We start from the raw sequence: 20212 nt of genomic DNA, 5'->3' as shown, positions 1-20212 counted from the left end.
AGTTTTTTTTAAAGTGAAATATCCCTTTAAGTATTGTTTTTCTTCCCACATTATTTGAATATCCAGAATTTAAAATGCTGTTGCCCTGCCTTTAAAGTAAGATTTGCCCAACTTTTACTGGTATGTTTATCAAACATTAAAAAACAGAGTATATAATATACAGAAATGCAGACAAAGCAATACAATAATAGAGTGTATACTAAACAAAAAAAAGAGAGCATGTGTTGTAATCTTTAAATAATGTTTCATTATGTGGCATATTTACACTGACTGATCAATAAAATATACACATTTGCCATGATAATAATCTCTATTTGGTAGGACAGCAGCCCATGTAAAATATTCAACATGTTACGTGTGTGTTTCAAGCTGATGCTCATGTGTACTCATAGAGGCTACTACAGTAAAGTATTTCATTTAAAAAACATTTTTCCAAATGACTTATCGCAGCCTTGAGTTCCTCTGTCTTTATAGCTTCCCCACCTCCCACAGGAACTGTTGTTATTCTCTTCTCTAAGAAGAGAAGACAGGAAGGATGCACAGACACAGTGAAGGATGTTAAATAGTAGGCGGTAGTGGTGCTCTGAGGTAAAGAGGCTTAGTCTTATTGCAGCTAATGTAGAACAACACCAGGTTTCATATCTGCAGAGCAGGTGTCACACAAACACTGAGGATTTGGTTCCAGTTGTATCGCAAGCTTAGTAATATAGCTGTATGTCTGCACCACTGGGACATATTTGTGAACCTCCCTTTGTTATATGAGTGACAAAATAAATTCCACCAGTCTTTAACCCATAAATCACTAATGCCTAATCACTAATGCCTAATTTATACAGCTGTGTCCCGTGCTGACAATAGCAGGTCTACAAGCTCACAACACGCTGCGATTGTAGATCTGCCATTTATGGTGCTGGACACGGTCATACGATGGTCAACTCTTTTAAGTGTCACGGGTCGGGTGTTCCAGTCTCCTCATGTTGTTGACCCTGTCCTGCCTTAGTCCCTAGGTGTCAAAGGGGGTGGTGTTGCGTGTTCCGTGGTAATGTGCTCTGTACTGGGCCTCCATCTCCTCAACCCAGGCCATGTTCCAGTCCCACGCTGGCATGGGGTCCAGTTCGCCGACTGACTCACCTTCTCCACGGAATGGAGGGAACAGAGCACTGAGGGGCGATGCCGGTGGAGAAAAGTCTACAACAGAGGGCAAGATGCAGGAAAGAAAACAAATCAACCGATAGAACTGTACATTTAACCCTGTATACGTCGTTGACCGGTGTCCCTCAGAGGTCTATACTTGTTCCCCAATTTTTTTCCCCTCTACCCCTAAATCTCTTCACCAAATATAGCTATATCTACAAGCTCACTTCCTGTGACTGACCAGCTCGGTGGCCCTGTGGTTAGCGTGTCCGCCCGAGTTAAATTCCCTGGACTATAGACTATAGACTATAAAAACGGGACCCAATGCCTCCTTGCTTGGCACGTGGCATCAAGGGTTGGATTGGGGTAAGTCCCTGCAAAATACTAGCGTCATGTCCAGGGGGTGTACTTTTACATCATGGTTGGAGGATGTTCTTGTACATCAAGAACCTCATACTACAGAAAAAGGATAATAGGCTCCTGCCCTATGGGCCACATGGCTCAGAAATAGTTGGTTCCTAAAGCTACAGTACTTACTTTAGAAGCTCACTTCTATTTTTGCCAAATGTTTGCCAATTTCTGCTTAATGTTTACTTATGTTGACATGCGCAGAATAGGGATGCTAGGATGAGGATTAAAAAAGAAACAAGAGGTTTAATAACGGTGTGGCTTCCCTGTGGATCTCTGATGTTCATATTGATGACATCAGATTTGCCCAAATATAGAGGGCCTGCAGGAGTGCAGGATGGTAATGAATAAACAAAACGTGAAAAATATTCACTGTTCTGTTTAAAGGTAGCAAACACTGATATACTGTAATGTACTAAAATACAAGTTCATGCCCTTTCCTTTGTCTCAACCTCCAAACTGCACTGCTGTGTCTTTGCAAACAGAGGGCATTGAACGGCACTTTGAAAAATAGCCAAATACAATTAAGTTAAATGCAGCCAGTACTGAGAGTGACTGATGAGTTGACAGTGCAGCAACAATGCCTTGTCTACAGTTCCTTTTGTTGAATGGTCTAAGCAATAGCTTGGTACCACCTCAGATCATTTGGACTGGAATTGCCAATTGTACCAAGTACATGTACACTGAATAATAAACTGTCTGAACTCAACAAATTCATCCAGTGTATGCATTGGAAAAACATAAGTGTGTGCTTGTGATGGGCAAATGTCCCAACAAGTATGTAGTTGTATTAGTAGTAGTAGTAGTATAATGAGACATATATAATTTCTTGTAGATTTTCCTGGTCGAGAAATTGTTGTTTTTATGGTTAAAAAAGTATTTTTGGAGTAACTGTACAGTAGGTTTATAATTAGGAAAAGGTTTAGGGCGGAGTTAGAATTGTAGAGGTTAGGTTTAGGGGTTAGGGTTGGAGTTATGTATGATTTATACTTAGTCACGTGGCCAAAAATGGCAAAACAAAATTAAGCAAAATACTGCCAATGCTAAATTATTGATGTCCTCACAAGTATAATGATACAAATGTGTCTGTGTTATTGTGTAAGTTTAGCAAATACAGTATATAAATGACAGAGAAATGCATGACTGACGTAAAACCGCAACTGTGTTTATCTTATACTGTATTTTACTGTGGCAGATTTCATGCCAGTGGGTGCATACTACATAGTGTATCAGGAATTAATTTCCAGAGTGCCCCATCTAGTGGACAGAGGTAATAAACACTTAGGCTCAACAGAGTTTGAGTTTGGGTTTTATGGTGTGACTCTAGGCTAGCTGTCCATAAGAGGGTCTATCTGTTTGGAGGGGAGCAGTACCTCCACATAATTGTTCTTCACATAATGCCTATATCTCCTGAAATATTTAACTTCAATTTATATAATGGAAGTCAGAGGGTGTCGGATCAGGCTCAAACCTTGCCCAAATTTGGCCACATGAAGACCAAGAACCACATGCCGTTATTAGACCCTGTCTTGTATCTCGTTATCTGTAAACAACTTTTTTATAAACAAAGTTATTTCAAACATCATCATGGTCCCATGGGTTCATACGTATTTTCAAAATTATTTTATAATTTCTTCAAATAAGTTATTTGCTTAACAGTTTAGACCAAGAGTTTGACTGCATTTGAAAATCTTGGACGATGTTGGGTAGTAGAGAATAGGTTTTTGACCAGCGAACATGTAGCCCAAAAATGGCTGGTCGATGACTAATTAGGTTCTCATTCTTCACTACAAATATGACAAATACGTCATGGGATCTGCAGCTCCCAACATTTCATAATATACTGGAAGGACAAACATCAATACCTGGAAATTACTCAAATCAAACCTCGACGTTTTCAATAGCTGCACAGAAGGTTGTTTGCTTACTGTGGTGAGCTAGAGGGATTTCCTTCAGTCTTACCTGAGAGAGAGGCTCCACTCATAGACTCTGCTGCCACAGCCAGGACGCGGGCAAAATTGGCATCGTTCATGTAGGAGCTGTCAGCTGAGCTTATGAGGCTGGTGCGGGCGCTGGCCATGTCACCCTCCATGACCGAACCCCAGCTGTTCCACAGTGAACCCTCCCATTCGCTGTAGCAGGAGGAAGGCGTGCTCTGGAGGCGGGCCCGTCGTGACACGGTAGGTACGGCCTCCTGTTCGTCAGCAGCAGTATCATCCTCCAGCTGATCAGAGGGGTGGGGACCACAGATGTAGCCCATAGTGGGGGAGAAGGGACATGACATGGAGGGAGGCTGCTGTTTCACGGCACTGAGGGGACAGAGTGTGACAGGATGGGCATTAAATACTGTATAGGTTATAAATGGAAAAACCTGTGCTTGTTTACATGAGTTAGTACAGTGGTTCCCAAACAGTTTCCCATAGGTGTGCTGTGAGATTTTGTGACAACCACACATTATTATTGCATGTTTCTTTTTATTTTAATAACTAAATCAGTTACAAATCATATATCCTAATAAAGAGGAAAAAGAACGTAACCACTTTCAACCTGGCATCTCTATTTTGGGCATGTCATTATCGGCTCCCACACATTTTGGAAATAGCGATATGAATGCATAGCCTGGAATCCAAACTGATTCGCTACGTTCGTCATTTTCTCATTTCACAACTCAGTCTGGCCATGGTCTTTGTGCACGGAGATAGGAGGCTTACCACACTGTGAAGTGAGGGAAAAAAAGCTGAACGTAGCAATCAGTCTGGATTCCAGGCTAATGAATGCAGGGGTGCCGTGAGATTTCTACTTGCCCATTAGTGTGCCTTGGGCACAAAAAGTTTGAAAACCAGTGAGTTAGTATATATGGAAATATGTGACTGAAAGCATAGCCTCTCTGCCAGTCAGATTCCAGTCTGGCCTCCGTGTTGACCTTACCCACGCCTCTCATTCTTGGGGCTGAGCTCGAGGTACTGGGTAACTTCCTGTGATGTCATCGATGCCCCTTGCTCCCTGTCCAGTGACATGCGGTAAGCGGCAGTGGAAAGGTGGCTGTAGGAGGGACAACCGATGGTGCTGGGGGATTCGAGGGAGCTACGGTGGCCTGAAGCAGGACATACCGAGCGAACAGACCCCATGTCCACGGTTAGCTTGGTAGACCGGCTGGAGCTGAGAGGGATGCAGGAGATTTGAACACATTATGACTTTATCTCAATTATTCAAAGGTAGTGTGTGGTTTTCTAATGGTAGCCAGAGTGGCTGAGATTTTTTGTTTGGGACCAAAGTGTAGGACAAACCGACCAACTGAGATCACCATAGGAGCCATATGTCAACTCATTGCAGCCATAGGAGCTAAAAAAAATGCCAATGACTCTTGTCTGTGACCTTTTAAGCATAGATATACTTGACTTAACTCTGTACTTTGAAGGATCATACCGGTGACCATGTCATTGTCTATTCACACAGCTTAGCATACCGTATATCATACAAAACATAGATTGTTCTCCTGTTAATGGCTTTTACGTTGGATTTCACGTTTGTAAATGTTTTCTTCAGATTCGGTTAAATCAGCTCCACACACTCAGGGAGAGCGTCTGTCTGGACAATACATTACAGTATATATTCTCTCAGCTGTTCGTTCTTTGTAGCTATACAGTTTATATTCTTTAACAAAGATATTGTATAGTGAAGATGAATACAATGAATATATAAACTAAATTAAATTAAATAAGTAGACTACAACAATATACTCAATAAAATACCATTAGAGTGGGGAATTTACTTATATCCGGTGTACTGTAATTGTAATTATTTACACAGATGAATGAAAATCAATGTTTCGGCAGGGTATGAACCTAACTTGTTATGACACCCGACAGGATTTAGCTCACCTTCCCCTTCTAGTTGTACAAGTCAAGGCTGCCTCGTGTGTTCCTGTTTTTGAATCTGATTGTCTTTTTCGGATCTGAGGGACTCAGATCCACTTTCCTGTTAGTGTTATCTCTTTTCCTCACGTCCTACAACCTTTGCCTCCCTGCACAAGCAGAGCAGACATAAAGGAGAGAGCTTTGGTTGGGTTCATCTCCCGACCTGCACTCCATGAGTGAGGATACAAGTAATGTGGGAAAGCCCCCTGCATGAATCCTTGGCCTTGAGACTCAGCCTCGGAACGTGTTTGATTTTATTGAAGCGTTATGAGCATTTTGATGTTCCCTTCTTGAAGGAAACAGGTGGCTCAATTTTATAGAGGCCGTGCCAGATGATCAGTCAACAGGATTTTGATGAACCGCTTTAAAAGGACAGGACAACACGAACAACGCACATAGTTATGGCGGAAAGAGGAGTGTGTGTGTGTGCGTAAAATCCATCTTCCATAATTCTGAGCTGTGTATATCTGCACGTGGTTTCTCACCCTTCTTCGGAGGTGAGGCTGTGCGTGTCCGTGGTGTCGTCTATGGGTATCGGTGGTGGGGTGGGCAGCATGTCAACATAGTGGAGCGAAGTGGAGTAATGAAGGATGCGGGGAGAGCCAGCTAGCTTAGCACACTCTGAGCGTCCACCTGGATCCACAGACACACGGTGCACAACGTTAATAACGAGCAGCTCATACAACGTCAGCAGCACCCAACACCTATTTCCTCAGAGCCCGAATTAAATAGTTAATAATGAAACCCACAATGCCAGCCAGTCATGAAGTGTGCACTTTTTAAAACTTTATGCTAGTTACCATCTAACATGACTGGAATTCTTTGCCTTTCTCTCTGACACACAAGTTTTCCATTTATTTTGTTGCTTGATGTATAATGCTATACCTTTGATGTCATTGAGTTGTATATAAAGTAATGTATTTTTCCCCTGTAATTGCCATGGGGATGAAATTGATTAGATTCCTTGATGACCTTGATCATGAGCACCTGGGTTGGCCTAGAACCATAGAAACATGTCAGTCTGTGGTTCATAGGGCATCGATGATGGTCGCATGACCGACACGTTTGCTGCACTTTACACTGAGCACTTTAATTGCCAAATAAAAGGGGGAATATATTTTCTTTGGCTCCGTCTAATGAGTCTAATTTAAAATGTTTTGTGGAGTACTAGTCTTTCCACCCCTTTTCCCATATGTTTTTGAGACTACCGCACCTGCAATCAAACCTGAACTAAGGACAAAGAAAAGCGCAATAGTTTACCCTGGACTTTTCTCTCACACATATTCATGCACACAGTGGATCAGTAGGTGAGTAGAGTAGAGAGAGTGCACTGTCAGTAGGTGAACCGACCTGGAGGCAGATGACCGAGTCTCTGTTTGTAGGCATTAGACACGTATGTGTGGTTCCTGGTTGGCACCAAAGGCACGCTGTTGACTGCATGCAATTCTAGGGGAGAGAGAAGAGTTAAGTGTTATCCTAAATGGTAAATGGACTGCATTTATACAGTGCCTTTCTAGTTTTTCTGACCCTTCAAAGTGCTTTAAATCGCATCCTACATACTGTATTAATGCCATGTCATGAAAGGCCTGATATTGGCTTTCTTGAAATACTCATCACATGGTTCAACACTATCTCATGCATTCACATTTAATTAACGTGTAACGCATTGCTTCAAGTCAGCCTTTCGGTTACTCTTATCACTAAGCCACCTACCATTTAGAGTTGCTAAATCAGTAACAAAACTGACAGTGAGTAGATATGGGAAGAGAAAGGAGATGAGTAACAGGTACCCCTTGACATAGACTGTCATCTGCAGTTATTCACCTTGCTTGTTGTGGTTCTTCTCCCATGACTCTCTTAGTACACCCATCTTGGGCTGGGAGCGAAGAGCTTGTTTCCAGGGCAGTGCCTCATGGCAGCCAGAGGCAGGGGTTTGGGAAACGGGTTGGGAAGATATACGGATGGTTTCAGTGCCATGCTGCTGGGAAACGTTGTGGGGCATCTTTGTGCGACGGCCAGGGCTGTTAAAGGTCTTGAGACCATTCCCTGTCAAGTCCACATAAAAGGTACCATAGACACCACAGCTGTCAGGCACCATGGGGACAGTTGAGTCTGCGCAGCTGGGGCCCTTCTTGGCTGTGACAGGCAGACCTGTGAAATATGGAAAGAAATGGTGTAGACTGGCTATAAGACAAATAGGTTACTACTCCTAAGAGATTTTATTTATATATAATTATTTTTTTATTTTTATTTTTTTCTCCCTCCTGTACTCACTAGCACTTCTGATGCTTGGACTTTGCTGAGTTTGCGCCCACAGACCCTGGTACTTCTCATTAGGATAGGCTGGTCTCCATGCTCCAGACATCCATGGGGAGTCTGGTGCTGCCATCCTGTGGGGAATAGCAGGCTATGTCACTTGAAGTAAAATATCAAAATGTGTGGTCACAGCATCCTGTGACATTTTAAACTGAAGGATTTCGGCAGGTCCAGTACTTGACTCATTGTAAAGCCTGAAACATGCTCCACGTAATTACATGAACATACTCAACGTGAGCTCTCATGCACCGGTGGAGGTAATAAACCCACGTACGGTTATATTTGTTACTATAACCACTGCTATTATGAAAGTATAAGAGCAGAAGAGAACAGGAAACCTAATTGCTCGTCACATTAGGATTTCTGGTGACGCATTCAAGAATGCAACAACATGTGAAATCAATCTTGCGTAGCTTGAGGCGTCCCCGTTTACATATGTAACAGAGAGGACCTCTGTTACAAATGTTGCACATATTGTAAACCCAAGTTGACTTAATTGCACAAAGTATTAGCACTTTAGTAATTTGCACAGCGTATTTTGCACAGCCATTATTTTATTGTTTAATACATTTACTTGTTCCCTGTTTGACTGAGATGGCCACTCAGCCAACGAGTTCCACCGGGGGAGTCAAAGTATTGACAATCATGAGGGCAAGTGTAATGTGTGTTATAGGTGCAATGGAGACTAGGTGCAATATGGTTGAGGTGCAATATAAGTTTTATTGTTAAGGTCTGATTGAATGCCTAACAATGCCTGTGTGTTTCAGCATGATTGGGCTGGACCATATTAGGATAGCTGGGGGGGTTATGATGTGCTGGTGTGAGTGGTAAATGATGTTGTAGTGTGAAGGAATTGTTGTTTAACTGGTGTAGTTCATGATAATACTTGTGTTTTAAGGCTATTTATGTACATGTATTTATGTTTAGTTAGATATTTATTATGTCTTAGAACAACCCTGTGAATGGTGCAGTAATGGTATAGTCCAGACTGATTGGCTTCAGCTGGGTATAAAATGCACCTGCCATTTCATCAGAGAGCAGAGGGTGAGAAGCTACACACCACCAGGACTGAGTGATTCAGCTAAATGTCTTGGTATGTTTTGATCTGTGTTGGTGAAATAAATACACCTTCGGGTTACACCCTACAAGTGCCTCTGTACATCCTTCCAGCCGCTAAGACGGTCCTCTTCACAACATACTTGTGTGGAGCATGTTTTGGCTTAACATTGCAAAGAAGGGTGAGATCACATGGAATCCATGTTTTCAAGGCGGTCAGATTTTGAATGACATTGTTCTCACCTGTTCCACCAAGATAAAGGAGGAAATGTTTCGGATTAATCGAACCAAATAGGAGTGAGCGCAACCTAAGATTACATTCGAAATAAACTACAGTTACATTACATTGTGTTCATAGAAAAAATAATAACAAACTAATGGATAGCCCTCATTTAGCTTTTTGTTGAATGAATAAAACAGTTGTGTAGTAATGCATCAAAGTACCGTGCTCTAAAGGTCACACAAAAGAGGTGGTATACTTTGTTCATTTTAGTCTCATTGGTATCTTCCCAGTGCTCTGGTAGATGACTACTAAAATGTTTTGGAACAGTATATATGCATAAGACTCAAAGTAGTCTGAACTCCCAAATGGAAAAGAAGAGAACCCACATTTCTTTACATTAATAATACAATTTTGGCAGTAACATTTGAATTTTATTTTAAACATTAGCCCAGTTTAACCAATGACTTGTATTTTTCTTATAACTATACTACACCCTTAACTGTATGTGCTTGTTTACCTGTGTTTTATGATGAGGTCTTCACTGGCTAGTTTGTGTAACCCTGAGAAGACGAGGACAGAGAGGGTGTTATTTTAACTCTGAGTGTACTTAATGTAACCAAAGACATTAGTAATCAGTTTACAAAACAAACACTTTTCTGTGCAGAGTTGAAGGTAAGCTGTCTCCTCCTTTTGTACCTTTAGCTTTCCTCCTGCTGCCTGTTCCCATGTGGCCTGGCCTAGTGTGCCGTCGGTAGAAGCAGATAGCTGCGGCCATCAAGACGCACCACAGGAAGGCAGCAACACTGCCAATGAACACTGGATCGCTGAGCAAGGCTAGGGCCGGGGAATCATCTCCACCATGGTTGTCTGACTGAGAAGAGCCACCTTTCACAGGATCTGAGAGCGAAGGAGGTACGTGTGAAAGACAGAATAGGAGGAAGTAATAGGATACAGAAAAACGCATCAGGATTAGAGTCAGTATACGTTTCTGTTTGTTTAGTGAATATGTATTTTAACCAATCTGTATTTTATATTCGTGAGACCACAGGTCTTTCTGTTGACATTTAGATCCTGTGGTCGGTTAGGACACTGGTTGAAAAATGGTTTTGCAAGAAGCACAAAGCGCAATATATCCTTTGCCCAAACTCTTTCTGTTTTGGCTCAACCAATAGACAGTTAGTTGGTGCTCGCATGGGTGACCCGGGTTCAAATCCCAGTTAATAAATCTTTCAGATTGCAGCTTTAAAGAATATTTTCGAGATCAATGAGGGTTGAAGGACATGCAGCACAGGTCCAACACAGGCTTCGTTTAAATATTTTATGATGGATTGGCTACTATTTATAATTCAACTGAGTCAAAGTGGCAAGTTCCTCACCTATGATGAATCCACGGGGTTTACTCTTTGCCCCTGTTCCTGCTCCGTTGGCAGCCGCCACAGTGACCCAGTACTGTTTTCCTGGGGTCAGGGTGAAGATGTCTAGACTGTGTCGGCCACTATCCAATGTCCAGTTCTGGTACTGCTGCTGCCCCGCTGACTCCACCACACCGCACCACACCTGGACAGAGAGACAGTCAAACATGCACATATGATGATCCAATTAAATTCAAGGAGGAAGGATCGAGTAGGCTTGCAATTCTAAACATGAAAATGTTTGAAAACATGAAAAATGTTTCTATGTGGATTGCAAGCTTTCACTTGGATCTAACAGCGAAAGAAAGAACAGGTGTATTCTGTACTGTCGGTGTAGCTCTGTACCTGGTAACCCTGTATGATACCATTGTGAGCTTCATGGGGGGGAGGCTCCCAACTCAGATGGACAGTATTATTTTGCTCAGGGTTTATCATTATGGAGACTGCCAGCGGTGATGCACTGGGCACTGTGGGAAGATGTCACACATATCACCTTAGGATGCAAAGTGTGAAGTAATAATATGTATGTTTGGAGAAGTAGAATGACTGGGATGGGTCTCAGGGATCTCAAATGGCACAGATTGCTTTTCCACGGGCACTCTCAACCAAACACTGAAACATTTCTCACCTATCTCAGGCACTCTCAGATGCCTCGTGTTGCTCTCCCTGCCGTACAGGCTGCTGCCGTAGGGACGGACTTTGAACTCATACTTGTAGCCTCTCTTTAAGGGGCCAACCTGGGCCTGATAATAAGGCAGCGTCACTCTCTTTGCTGCCCAGTCAGAGCTGGCAGGCAGTAGAGAGCGGTAGAGGACCTCAAAACCATTGAGGTAGTGGGGCTCGGCTGGGAGGGACTGCAGCTGTGTGTAGAGAGAGAGAGAGAGAGAGAGAGCACATGATGACTATCAGAACATAGAAGACATACTGTTCCAAATAAGCACAGTAAGCACTGTCCCATTACCTTCCACTGTACTTGGGACATGTTGGATGCAGGGGCCATGATAGTGACATTTTCCAGTTCCACCCGCAGGGCAGACAGCTCTGTGTGAAGATCTTTCAGTTTGGTGTTGGCTGCCTCTGGAAACACAATAGACTTGTTCAGTTGTTTTAGAAAGGACAAATAACCACAAGGTTTTAAATTACTTGAACATCATAAACTCTCATCCTGGCCAATTTTATTTTCTATTCATACATTTGCAAATTTTAGAGCTGGGTATTATTGGTGTGTAAAGGTTTTCTATTGCTCCTGGGCCTTGCTGATTGGGTAGTTTTATAGTTTTGAATGAATGAGGAGCCAGGACAGGTGGCATGTATTTTTGATACAGCTCACACACTATTCAGGGACATTTTGTCCACCAATGTGCATCCTGGACTGTGCTTTGGTTGGCTCTGGCAAGTGGCAACCTTAGGTTACCTTCCAGTGACTACATCCAAGAAACAGCAGTGCTTACCTTCAACCACCAGCTGTGCACTGGCGGTGACTACACCCACGTCATTAACAGCAGTACATGTGTACATCCCAGCATCCTGGGCTGTCACATAGTGGATTTGGAGACTCTGATCTGGGTTCACCAGATACCTGCACATAGAGATAAATTAACCAATGATAACAATGACAGACCCCAGAACATTTTCACCATCTAAGATATACTAGTATATTAATGACTAAAATGTTATTTGATCCAATCTGTATGTTAATACAATATAACTAGCACATCTGCAGTGGTTGGAGGTGGTCTCCCTACTATTCTACTAGGAATTGTAGACCCTGTTGTTGACAATGTCAATAAAGTTATTAGAAGCAGATGGTGCACCAGATTTGACCGTTCTTTTTATTGTAGTGCGGACATTGTTGCAATTACCTCTCTCCATCGGGAGAAGAAGACAAAATACAATAGAACATACAAATCAAAACTGAAATCAACACCGGATAAAACTGACTCTAATCTCGCATGATGATGACCAACTAAAGTAGGAATTCACATTGCTTACCACAAAGGTTTCTACCAATGTCCTAGTTACATGAATAAGCAGTAAGCACAGTATTTAATTACTGAACATTCATGAGATATAAATGGAACTATATGAGGTTCAGTTTGAAGTTGAACTGAACTGAACTCTCGTTTTTCCTTGCCACTGTTACCAAATACTTGCTTAGGGGGAACATGTGGGATCTCTGCTGTCTTGAGACAGTTATATATAATGAAGTTGAAATGAAAAACAAATGTATGGTTATGGTTTGTAGTACCTGCCATTGGGTAATGGTCCCTGCTCTCTACTCCAAACCACAGAAGGTGGCGGGTCCCCTTTGGCTTTGCAGTAGAATTGTGCCGACTCCCCAGTCCGTACTGACATGTTCATTGGTTTCAGCATCAATGCAGGCTTAGCTAGAGAAGGAGGTAACAAGAATTTAGTTCTGTACTTGTGGGTGGTAACTGTTGTTATAGTTTGTACCACTTTATGCTTGTCGAATATTTAGTATTATTGACATGCTGACGGTACTTGCACTTGATTGTTAGGACCATTGTTTAGGACTGTAAGCCTGACAGAAAATTATTTCTTTTAGGTTAGGTTACCTGTTTAGATTAACATTTGGACATGGATAAAACAAAGACACACAGCGCTCCTCACCCAGCACAGACAGCCGAGCAGCCCTGCTCTCTCTCACTCCTACAGTGTTGGTAGCCACACAGACATATTCCCCTGAGTTGTATCTCTCTGCAGGGGCTATGATAAGCTTTCCAGTCAGCTCCTGGAAGACAAGGAGAGGATGGTATGGCAATGCTCTTTTCGGGAAGCACAATGTTGTGCGATGGTGTATAAATTGAGCTTAAAACGTATTCAATGTTGATGTCTGTTATTTGTACCCCCTCCGTGTTAATGTAACACTGAGTGTACAAATGTCAACAAATGAACCTACTGATTAGTTTTACTGTATGTAGTACACCACATGTAACACAATAGGATATAACTTCAGGGCAGGCTCAGGGTCTTACAGTGTAGTGGTGATCAGTGCTGTTGATAGGAAGTCCATCCTTCCTCCAGGTGACATTAGGTTCAGGGTGTCCCACTGGGGGGCCACAGCTCATGACGGCTACCTCTCCCACCGCAACCACCACATCACTGGGTTGCACCTTGAATTCGTCCCGTAACACTTTATTGTGGAGAAGAAGAGTTGGTCACACAATTTAGTTGTAGTATTGGCAATATTGTGCACTCATGCAATGATTATATATTTACTCATGTGACTATTCTATACCATGGAAGGCTGGGGGAACCCAGCTCCCAGAATTATTCTTATCTCCGACAGCCCAGGAAGCGGATATTCACTCCTGTCTGTCCATGTGCCTATCTGTGTGCCTGTCTGTGTACAGTATCTGTAAGTGGCTAATCTCACAAACCGCTATGGCTTTCCCCAGCTAACTGCACACCTCCCTGTCTCACAATTCCACAATGTTCATAGATTTTCCATAGTCTTAGCCTTTTCTTTGTGTTTTTTTCCTAATAAAGTTCCTAATGAAGGTACTTAACAAAGCGCTATATCAATTTTAGATATTATTACACCTCCGATTAGGCCATGGAAGACATTGTTTTTCGAATCGACCTCATGATGGCGCTATATCAGGCCGCTTCGTATTTTTGCCCTATAACTCTTGGTTGTACAATCAAACATATTACCCCTGGATTCCTTGGATGACACTCCCCATATAGGCCTCCCCCTCCCCATATAACACTCACATACATGTTGAATTATCTCTGGAGTCATGTCATAAATATGTATCATTCAGATTTTTCAAATTTCAATTGGCTATAATTGCCTTCCAATGTTTGCGGGAGGGGCCTATCCTATATTGCCTAGAGAGGGTGGGTGGGTCAACCGCAGTCATCACAAACAACATTGTTGCTCCGATCCACACCAAACTTGGCACAAACACTGTTCAAGGTTCTGCCATAACAATAGTCACACAAGGGGCCCCAAGGGGCCACAAACGCTTTGTTTCTCCAATCTGCACCAAATGTGGCACAAACACTGTTCAGGGGTCTGGCATGAGAATTGTCACACCAACAAAACTAAATTGCACACATATGAGGCACTACAGCAATGTTACAGCAATGTTTAGCATTTCAAATGGCTATAACTTGCTGACCATTGCTATGATCAGCGCGATATAGGACTAGATTTGAAGGCCGCGTAGTGGCCTGAAAATCTAGTTAGACAAAAATGCTGCAAAAAGCGATATCCCTTAAACCCATCCCTTAAAGCCACAAATAGCAGTTACATCATAGGTTTTTTCCCACCAAATTTGAGACAATTACGTCAAACAGGGTTTCGATATTCCATACTGTTTGCCTGTCATTGCCTTCATAAATTAGTGGGAGGTGCGCATGTTTCTTACAGAAAATGCCAAATATCATGAAAGCAACATCCAATCAACCCCACATTGGAATCAGATGTTGAGGGGCCTCTATAGACAACAAACAACAGCACAAATTTGGAAAGTTGAAACATATACGCTCCACCCCTCATCCCCCCAAGCTTCCTCACTTCCTGGCAGCTGCAACCCACCACTATTACACAGCCCTGTCTAGGCCTGGTGGAGATAATAGCTTTTTGTTTTGTAACTGATGTCTATCAAAAGCTTGATGCATGTCAAAAGCAGCAATTTATCAAAATAGTCCAACAAACCAACAGACCAGTTCCTGTTAGCCTTGTGTCCTAATGTATCTTCACCATCTGTAAACTAGATGTTACTGCTGTTCAACACATGGAATGTAAAGTAGTGAACACACATTGACTTTTAATTACAAGTTTCAAAGGCTTTAAAGCCCTTTATCTCATTGATTGCAGACAACTCTCTAATGCGTGCACACACTATTTGATACTGGCATTCCATCTATATCCTGGGAACAGTATTTAGCATGGAGCATTTTCTTTTGCTTTATTATTATCTCTTTTTGTGTTGCAGTCTAAGGAAAGGACTCTGTTGTTCTGGTGTGTTTCCATGCTAGTCTTATCCATTGAAGCTGGTGTCTACATGGACCCAAGAAAGAGTAGCAGCATTTGAAGCACCTCAAGGGGATTCCGATAAGTAAACAGTGAGGGTCTGAGGTCAATCACCAGCATTGTTTGACCCCCTCCTCTCAAACAAACATTGACATTGGACCCCTGTCTCTTTCACCATAAATACGTGTGTGTGTGTGTGTGTGTGTGTGTGTGTGTGTGTGTGTGTGTGTGTGTGTGTGTGTGTGTGTGTGTGTGTGTGTGTGTGTGTGTGTGTGTGTGTGTGTGTGTGTGTGTGTGTGTGTGTGTGTGTGTGTGTGTGTGTGTCATGGGGTGCCCACATTGCCCTCATCTTCTCTCTGAAGAGATAAGAAGGATTATAGAACTTTCCTGTTGGTGTGGGGGTTGGAGGATTTTCAGGGGATCTGAGCCACAGAAGGGAATTGTAGATGACTACCTGAGACAGACTGCAACATACAGTACTTAAGTTAGTGGTTCATTGATTATATTGGTGTACCGGTATCTGTGTACAGTTTGTGTGTTTAGCACATTTCACTATTTGTCTTTCCCATAGACAAGTTTCTTAAAGTACAGATGCTGTGAATATAGCATACTATTTATCTATTTACCGGTATGCATGGTTAAACCTGATGTGGATTTTGCCTAAGTGAACTATGTGGATTTACCTTTCCTTGTTGCACAAACTGGTCTAGTGAACTGTCTGCACCTTAAGAATACTGCACCTGCTGCTACTTCTGCCTCATGGCGGCATATTTATGTACACACCTGCACAATGGCTGAACAATGCCTGTCACCAGGCTGGCCTGACACACTGGAACACTTTCCTTGACAGACGGTTTTTCCATGTTGGATTACCTCCCTTCGTGTGGATTTGTTCCCCTTTCCTTTCCTACTTTCCTCTGTGGATCTATGTAGATTTTACCTGTGAGGTTTTGTCTTATGCGGAGTACCTTCCTATGTGGAACTGCCGATGAATTGCCACTTTTTCTGCCTTTTGTCTAACCTAGTGTAACCTGCTGCATTGTTATGCTATGAGTAAACAATATAGATTGTTTCTTTTTTCAGTTTTTCTCCTTCTCCCTCTCTCTGACTTGCACAAAACGGAATTTCACCTACTACTTTACACCTGTAAAATGTATTGATTGATTCTGATTCTGCATATGATGCTAGTGTTCTAAACACCATACATGTTACTACTGTACATACAGTATGTTATCTGTATGTCTTTTCATTTTGTGACGCATTTCTATCCTGTGTTTTTCTTTTCTCTCCAGCTCTTGTTCTATCTCTATCCTCTTCCTTCTCACAAAAACTACAAATATAATGGAGCGTGCATGAAAGAAAGACTTTCACCCACTTCTTTACACCTGTTAAACTGTGATGTGACAATGAAGATGATTCTGATTCTGATACTCCACAATAATCCCTCAGCCAGTTGCACAAGTCTTACCTGCAATATACAATGACGCGTTGCGACTGGTGGCTTTGCCCGCACTGTTCCTCGCCACACATGTATACACGCCTTCATTTGACTGGCCCCTCCTTCCTCCATCCACACTCAGGAAGAAAATGCTTCCTTCTGATAAAACGATTGCTGTCGATGGCGATTGGCTGTCTCTCCTGTCCATGTCCAGGGGTTGGCCGTTGTGTAGCCACTCAATGGTGGGCTCAGGGTTTCCCTCTGCCCGGCAGGACAGCCTGGCAGGATAGCCTACTTTCACCACCACATCAGAGGGATGGTGGATAATGCGTGGTGGAACCTCCTCTGCACGTACCTTAGAACCTGAAGAGGGGATATGGTTATAGAGTTTAACATGTATCGAGTATACTATGGATGTTTGATAACAGGGGAGGCGACTGTACAGGCATGCATGGTTATGCTGCATAATAAGGTTAGAGATGGAGCCAAAGCAACTGAACGTCAGTCCCCATCAAAACCAACCAGGCTGCATCTGGAACCATGCATCTGGAACCATGTGGTTTTGTTTTCAAGTAAAAGGCTGTAGTTAACTCTTTTTTTTATGTGGGGAAGCACCACACCCAAACAGCAGACCCCTAGAAGTAGGTAGCACCATCCCTGCTTTCATTAAAGTAGCTTTTTCAGAACGGCAACAAACAGCATTCAGTGCTGCTACCAACAAACAACGTCTATTTGCAGCCAACAGAGTTGGAATGCTATTGTTTGAATAGATGACCACATTCAAGGAAACGGGGGGACTGAGATCAACTTCCTGCACAGGACAGGAAACTTGAGCAAGTCTCAGTCATCCCCAACAAAAGCGAGTGGAACTCCCTCATCAACACCGTATCCGGAACAGAACAAAAGATCCCATTTATACAGGAATTCCACTAAAAGTGACTTTTAGGCTGTCATTATGAGAAAAGGACACACTATTTACTAGTGTCCTCATTCTTGGGGACAGTGCTATTACTCACATTCATGTTCCTATATTATACAGGTAGACCTACGCCCATTCCCCACAAATTCAATATGACAATATAATTTATGATAAAATAGTGGTCCAAATATCTTTTCATCAAAGTAACTTAAAATAAGCCTGCAAAGAAAAGTATACCGATACCATTTCTTATATTTATTTTTTTGTTTCAGAAATGCGACTGTAGCCTATTTTAAATGAATCCCTGTATAAAATGCCTAAAGATTGATGCAGTCATCATCTGTTTAATCTGTATGTATGTGTAAACTGACCAGTATGTGGCCCAGGAGGGGAAATCAAAATAGAATTGTGGTTTCTTTTTATCTTTGTAAAGTCATCATTCAATGACCTCTTGGTCGGCCTGCCATTATAGGACAAGACTGTTGACAGCATCCTCATTTATTAGGGCAATCACTACACAGTCAACTGTGACATTTTTAATGTTCAGTAAAACACTCATATGTTAACAAACTATGCAACTGAGAGAGTAAAGTGGTGGTGAGATTTACAATTTAGCCTATCTATTGACTAATTATGACTTTCTGGGACCTGCTTCTCCACCCCAAGTATCCACTTGCAAATGGAGCTGAACTATCCAAAAGTGACAAAGTCTGAGATTTGTGGTAGTTATAATAAACCCAAGACATACTGCAGGACAGGTGAATTTTTCAATCACCTTTTCAAGATGTAGGGCAAGTGAACAACCTTACCCAATCTTATGGAAGTCTTATTGAGACTTTACAGTGGTGTAGTAACCAAGTACTCAAGTGCTGTACTTAAGTACAATATTATATATCCACTACATCTCACAGGCAAACATTGTACTTTTTTACTCCACTACAAATATTTGAAAACTTTAGTTACTAGTTACTTTGTAGATTTTGATTATTATTACAAAACATACATTAACCACTTAGCCCTATTTAAACTTTGTCTATTTGGACATTTAACAACGAGTTGTATTTCTTGTAGATCTGCTATTTTCAAAGGATTTGAAAATGTATACATTTTATGCATTTGAAAACTTGTGAAATAGCACCTTCTGCATAATGATGAATACTTTTACTTTTGATACTTTGTCTTTGAGTATACTGATGCCAATACTGTTGTACTTTTACTCAGTTTGAATACCAAACTTGTACTTTTACCAAACAGACTATTTCTACAATAGGGTATTGATATTTTTGTTTTTAAGTACAAAATGTGAATACTTTTTCCACCACTGACTTTAACCAAACTTAAAAGGGATGCGCCGTCAGCTTTATATGCACTTCATAACATGGTGTCAAAGCAACAGCTAATAAGTCGCAACGCAAGTCTTGCCGCAAAAAAAGATTCCAAGTAGCCTATTTTTCTTGAAACACAACAAAACCCCATATGACAAAACTGTTGCGTAGCCTATTTTATCAGGAGTTTAAAAAAGAGGAGAGCCATGCGCTATCAAGGCTGAAAGGACATGTCCTAAAATGAAAATGTGTTGTAAAAATAGGATAGGCTACAAATAAATGAATAAACGCACACTTACCTCCTGGGCTTCCAATGATACCCCATAACGCCACCATTCTAATCAAAACGCAGCTGGTCATTTTAAGTAGGCTGATGGTTGCAGCGTTGGTAACGCGCGGTGCATTTACGCAGTAGGTGACATACGGACCAAATTCAAACCGTTTCGAAACTTTAAGCTAACACCAGAGTCACATCATTGTAACGTTCTTTAAAACTTTAAGCTGCTACACCAGAGTCACAAAATTGTAAAGTTACAACCTCGCTGGAATGAATTCCAGGCTGTCTAAACGTAAGGAACAGACAGTGCGTCAGAACTCAGTTCGCATGTTGTGACCAACAGCTGCACCTATGAGGATGCTGCAGTGTGTGAAGTTGGCTTGACGTTGGAGAGTCAGTGGCTAAGCTTCTGGAAGGTGGAAGGAAGCCCGACACCTTCAATCTTGATTTTAATTAAATATAGCCTTAACGGTGCTCAAATATTACTATTAAGTGACATTTGGGGTTGAAACAAAAACTTTCTTTGATAGTAACTATTCACTAGGGTAACCGGAAGTCTCGCCCCAAAACACGCTCGCCCCCATTTTTTCTTTTTCGCTGACGGCTCGCCCCCAGCGGTTCTTGTATTCGTGTATTTGTTTTGCCGAGGATAAGGTTAGAAATAAGTTTAGTGTTAGGCAGGCATAGTTTTACTGAGGTTAGGTTTAGGCATAGTTTACTGAGGTTTAGGAATAAGGTTAGATATCATATAGGCTATAGCCATAGTTTACTAAGGTTACGTT

The 20212-nt window shown here is 42.0% G+C and overlaps 1 protein-coding gene across 1 annotated transcript; it reads right to left on the bottom strand.

Annotated features, from left to right (window-relative positions):
* On the bottom strand, positions 1-19712 carry robo4 (roundabout, axon guidance receptor, homolog 4). The gene is made up of 19 exons (XM_084075213.1): positions 19453-19712; positions 16940-17272; positions 13463-13620; positions 13098-13218; positions 12715-12853; positions 11918-12045; positions 11428-11543; positions 11095-11326; positions 10812-10933; positions 10431-10611; positions 9751-9951; positions 9572-9614; positions 7734-7849; positions 7284-7610; positions 6810-6905; positions 5945-6092; positions 4471-4701; positions 3505-3851; positions 1-1188 (listed from the first exon to the last, which is right to left on the bottom strand). The coding sequence occupies exons 1-19, from the start codon at positions 19511-19513 to the stop codon at positions 1004-1006; spliced, it is 3285 nt and encodes a 1094-aa protein (XP_083931339.1). The 5' UTR covers positions 19514-19712; the 3' UTR covers positions 1-1003.
* Between the last annotated feature and the right edge of the window lie 500 nt (positions 19713-20212).

Source organism: Gymnoscopelus microlampas, assembly GCF_963454915.1.
Source record: "Gymnoscopelus microlampas genome assembly, chromosome: 12".
NCBI classification, from domain to species: domain Eukaryota; kingdom Metazoa; phylum Chordata; class Actinopteri; order Myctophiformes; family Myctophidae; genus Gymnoscopelus; species Gymnoscopelus microlampas.
This window is presented reverse-complemented; position numbering and strand designations above follow the sequence as displayed.